We start from the raw sequence: 5586 nt of genomic DNA on the forward strand, positions 1-5586 counted from the left end.
AAAATATATGTATTGGACAGACAGACAGACAGACAGACAGACAACCGACATGCAGCACGATTGCATTCAATTAGAGGTAAAGGAGCAGGAGCATGGTTAGATTCCATTCCATCTTCAGAGAAGTTTGCACTTTCATCTGGCAATTTTGTCTTGGCGGCTTCTCCCAGATTGGGTCTACTTTTGTCTTTACCACCTTGGGCCACTAAATGTGAATGTGGAAAGTCACTAGATGTTGAAGGGTACCATTTACTAACATGCAAAATGGGTGGAGGCCCAGTTTGGTCTCACAATTCTGTTGTTTTGTGCTGGTCTGAATGCATGAGCAGTCTACAATGCCAGCATCAAATTGAACCAAAAGATAGATATACAACATCCAACAATAGAGCAGATATTGTTGTGTTTGACTCAACATGTGGGGGAAATGTTGAGCTTGATGTGGCCCTTGCTCACCCCTGGAGCCAGAACATTCTGCGAAGTGCAGCAACTACGGATGGAGCTGCAGCAAGAAGAAGAGAAGACATCAAACATAGCAAATATTCTCAAGAGCAGTTGCCTGGAGGGTACACTCCTACCCTTATTCCACTAGTTTTCGAGCACTTTGGTGGGTGGGGAGAAGAAGCATCAACGTTCCTCAATAAACTTTCCAAACTATATAGAGATGAAGAAGGAAGAAACAATCCCTCAGATTTTAAAACACATTGGAGAAGACGCTTGTTAGTACAACTTCAGCGTTGCAATGCCTCGATGTTGGCTAGAAAGATGATCAGAGTAACATATGGACAGAATACTGACCAGAGTTTAGATGTTGTTCAACTTTCAATTCAGTAAACTAAATTTCGGTTTGTAGGCTCCGTAGGGGAGCTTTTTAATGCTAATTGTTATTTGTGTAATTGTAATTGTAGTTGTGACACTTGTTGTTCATTAGCTGTTACTTTAGTTTCACCTGTATTAGCTTTGATGTATAAAAATATATGAAAATTTGACAGACAGACAGACAGAGACTCAGACAAACAGCCGGACGGACAAACACCAAACAAATCCAATAAGCGACCTCTCTCTTTTTCATCCGTCTGTTGACGACACATTCTCCATATCTCCAACAATGCCCTCACCTACCACCACACATTCGCGCCTCTTTCCTCTCAATTTCTCTCATCTTTTCTTACTTCTCGTTGTAACTCGCACGTGTCCTCGATCAGCGACTCGCCCAATAGGCACTTTATCTCTGCCACCTCTTGCTCCTCCAACTGCCCGAGAATGTGGTCCCAAAGAAGAGGACGAACTTGAAACAGAACCTCAGACATTGACTAACATACGGGTCTTACAATACCCTGGTAACAGGCGTTATCAAAAGGGCGGAAACGTTGTTTCATTAGAGAGCATTTTAGCTGATTAGACTCTTTCTAATTTTGTTTATAAAATGTGTTTATATTTAGACAAACTGTTTTACTCGAAATTCTGAGAAATGCACTATTGTTTACTAAATTAGCAATGCTTGAATGAATAGGAATGAATGTGAATGAATGCGAATGAATATGAATGAATATGAATGAGAGTGAATGAATGTGAACGTCATAACAACCGCGGCATCACGTGCCGTCGAGCAGGCGTTACCATAACAAACCCATGTCACGTGATCCAACACCTGACGTTCGCCCAACTCCATGACGACTCAGTTGTGACTGCACCAACCCTACAGTCGCACTCGCACACCGATGCGCGACGTCACCAACCCAACAGCAGCAGCACAGCCTCGATGGCATCACAAGAGACAAGAGAGAAATGCCTCCGCTGGCTGCAGGACGTCCCACCTCCACAACAATGCACAAGGCGTGCAGCCGTGGTGAGCAATGAGCAGCTCATGTTTGCATTACTAGATGCACTAGAGGAGAGATGAGACTTTGCTTTGTGTGTGATGTCTATAGCTAGTGAGTGTACATGTCACCTGACGTTCTCCCACACTGCATGAGTTGCATGCTTTTGCAGTCGTTTGAGAAGCAGATGGAGGTGCCTGCGGGGACTCAATAGAATGTAGCAGCAGGGAGGCGTCAATTGGCCGTGGAGGTCTGGAAATATGCCACGCCCCTTTTCTGGGGTTGAGGCCCCTGTACGCCTAATGTATTCGAGTTTGTCACTCTGTTGCATTGCATTTGTAGATTGAAAAATCTCAGAATTTTGCTTTTCGGTTTTACTCTTTTTTGTATTTTTATCCTCGAATTATTGATTTAATTAAAATTAACATGAATTGTGGCAAAATTTGTGTAGCTGCATACACCTACTGTAGCTACTGTGTGGCTGCATGATGTTTACTGCAGAGTGGAAGGTATTGTATACTTACTTATGATGAGGTCTGTTTCATACTCCCCAAGATTTTTCGGAGTCCATTGTGTGTCATGGCCACGCCCTCAAATTTTGAGTTTGAACAAATTTGCTGCCTACTAATGTGGTCTGTTTGAGGTGGTCGCAAATAAGGCTTCACTGCATACTGATTTGGTTACTTCACTCTGTGATCACAGACCACAGTGTAGTCACTTTGTGTCTAACCATCCCAACATGATTGAGGATGCTCCATGTGGGAGGCAAATAGGACATCCTGGTTTGCATGCTTTTTCTGCATTTGTTTTTGAATGTTGAATAAGAAATGGTGGGAAACGTTGCAGGTGGCTTATTCTCTGGAAGTGACTACCTACTGCATAAACATGATTATTACAACATTCAGATTTTGTGTATGTTTACGTCGCTTATGTCTTGTCTGTCTGCTTGTCTGTCTGTCTGTCTGTGTGTGTGTGTCTGTCTGTCTGTCTCTGTGTGTCTGTCTGTTTGTTTGTCTGTCTGTCCGTCTGTCTGTGTGTCTGTCTGTCTGTCTGTCTGTCCATCTGTCTGTGTGTCTGTCTGTGTGTCTGTCTGTCTGTTTGTACAAATCAATCCATGGTATTGTTATAAATTTTCTTTATGATTTTTAACAGACAATTTCTGATTCTCTTCTAACTCTTGAGGATACTGAGCATGAAGCCGATGTCTCCGACGATGCCTACTCTCCAGAATTTGACCACAAAACCTTCACCTATCCACCAGACAGATACAGTCACGACCGTCGTAAAAGCCAAAACTCATTCTGGGAAGCCAAACTCCGTAGCCATAAATCAACGGGCCATCTGAATGCAAAGCCAAGCCAAAATCAATTGACAAGCACATCGCAAAACAATGAATCAGTCGTTGCTACCAAAGAGAAAGCAGCAACATTGAGTGTAAGTCAAAGACGAAAAACACTTTCAGACTATGGATCACCTCAAACATGCAGCAGACAAACAGACGGTGGCAGTACTGGTAGCATGCCCAGCATGATGGCTGTTGGAGCAACAGACAGTCTACGATTACGATTGCCTGTAATTGATTTGTCAAAAAGTTGGAGCATCACAGGCAAACAGAAGCTTAACCAAGAGAAACACTTGTTGACAAGGAAACCTACGATGTCAACGTCTTCACTGCAGTATCACAATACAGAGACATCGGATTTGTGGTGGAAAACAGGCCTTCGTATTGAAGGGTTTGCCATAACAGCCGAGCATCGGAATCATGCACAGGAACAGCCGTTGAGCATCAAAAGAAAGTAAGTGACAAACTTGCTGCTGCATGTGTCATTTATTGGTTGCAATAGTTCAGTATACTAATAGTACGGTCTAGAGTCTAGTGTATTGTGAGATGCATCCCTCCAATACAATAGTCTAGTGTATTGTGAGATGCATCCCTCCAATACAATAATCTAGTGTATTGTGAGATGCATCCCTCCAATACAATAGTCTAGTGTATTGTGAGATGCATCCCTCCAATACAATAGTCTAGTGTATTGTGAGATGCATCCCTCCAATACAATAATCTAGTGTATTGTGAGATGCATCCCTCCAATACAATAGTCTAGTGTATTGTGAGATGCATCCCTCCAATACAATAGTCTAGTGTATTGTGAGATGCATCCCTCCAATACAATAGTCTAGTGTATTGTGAGATGCATCCCTCCAATACAATAGTCTAACGTATTGTGAGATGCATCCCTCCAATACAATAGTCTAGTGTATTGTGAGATGCATCCCTCCAATACAATAGTCTAGGGTATTGTGAGATGCATCCTTCCAATACAAATAGTCTACTACTCCCAGACTGTTGTCATACACTAGACTATTGTATTGGAGGGATACATTGCACAAATCTGTAATATTTTCTTTTCTGTAGGTTTCGCAAGAAGAGTGAAGAGTCAGTCATAGTTGTAGGTGTCAGACCACCTGATTGCTCAACAGCTGAACCAAATGGTGACAAAATCAGTTTGTCATCCAGTGTTGATGGTTTAGCACCTGCACCTGCACATCAGTGTGCACATGTACAAAAGCATACGCATTCCATATTAGGAAGAAGACAGATATCAACCGGGTTGATGCAAAGACAGTCGAGATCCGTTGGCAATCTCATGGACACCAACCAGAGACAGAACAATACATCAGTTTCTAGTGTAACAAGACGACTGCATACTGTACTGTAACGTAATGCAGGATCAAGATGTTTATTGTCTTTATTAATTAATAATTATATTGAGATTAAGAAAAATGTTAATTATTTTTAAAGAGGTCATGACATGATTGTCGACTGTAGACAAGTATTAGACTTTTATTGCAAGAATGTGTTGTGTTTAATATCAATAAATAAACGATGATTTCTACAGCTAATGATGGAATATCTCTACACACAAACACACACAACATAATATAGTCTGTCTGTGTGTCATGCCTGCAGTCATGTTGCCTTGACACTTAACTGTTATCTAAACATTTTAATTATTACACACACGCACACACACACACACACACAGTGACACACACACACACACACACACACACACACACACACACACAAACACACACAGTGACATACTTACACACACACACACACACACACACACACACACACACACACACACACACACACACACACACACACACACAGTGACACACACACACACACACACACACACACACACACACACACACACACACACAGTGACATACACACACACAGTGACACACACACACACACACACACACACACACACACACACACACACACACACACACACAGTGACATACACACACACACACACACACACACACACACACACACACACACACACACACACACACACACACACAGTGACATACACACACACACACACACACACACACACACACACACACACACACACACACACACACACACACAGTGACATACACACACACACACACACACACACACACACACACACACACACACACACACACACACCATTTTTATTTCAATTACATATTACACACATATCTATGTTTCATACATAACCCAGTGTGATTCACCCATTTCTCTAGTGGCCGCGTCCAGAATCTCCCTCATTCATTTGTTCGGTGCCCGTATATAAGAAAAGTGTGTTATACTCAGTACAGTAACTACAACTACACTTGTGCAGACAAGCGCGAGAGTCTGGGAACGCGCGGCTACTCGATGTAGCCTCGTACCCAGGCCCTCTTCCAGGCGCGCAAAAGGGCG

At 42.6% G+C, this 5586-nt stretch overlaps 2 protein-coding genes across 3 annotated transcripts in view; one reads left to right on the forward strand and one right to left on the reverse strand.

Moving 5' to 3' along the window:
- Positions 1-1305, reverse strand: part of LOC134186241 (uncharacterized) — a 5720-nt gene extending 4415 nt beyond the window's left edge. Inside the window, exons 1-2 of the mRNA XM_062654154.1 lie at positions 1167-1305; positions 1052-1112 (exon numbers count right to left, since the gene is read on the reverse strand). Coding sequence (XP_062510138.1) covers positions 1052-1112; positions 1167-1304 — 199 coding nt within the window. The 5' untranslated portion in view covers position 1305. The remainder of the gene's footprint in view (positions 1-1051; positions 1113-1166) is intronic.
- A 361-nt stretch (positions 1306-1666) lies between these two features.
- LOC134185955 (uncharacterized) lies at positions 1667-4706 on the forward strand. 2 transcript variants are annotated; one of them, XM_062653847.1, is made up of 3 exons: positions 1667-1843; positions 2967-3610; positions 4231-4706. In XM_062653847.1, the coding sequence occupies exons 1-3, from the start codon at positions 1757-1759 to the stop codon at positions 4532-4534; spliced, it is 1035 nt and encodes a 344-aa protein (XP_062509831.1). In that variant the 5' UTR covers positions 1667-1756; the 3' UTR covers positions 4535-4706. The 2 variants fall into 2 exon arrangements, with proteins under 2 accessions (XP_062509831.1, XP_062509832.1); XM_062653848.1 differs by lacking the exon at positions 1667-1843 and adding an exon at positions 2666-2726.
- The last annotated feature ends 880 nt before the right edge of the window (positions 4707-5586 follow it).

Source organism: Corticium candelabrum, chromosome 10 (assembly GCF_963422355.1).
Source record: "Corticium candelabrum chromosome 10, ooCorCand1.1, whole genome shotgun sequence".
NCBI lineage: Eukaryota > Metazoa > Porifera > Homoscleromorpha > Homosclerophorida > Plakinidae > Corticium > Corticium candelabrum.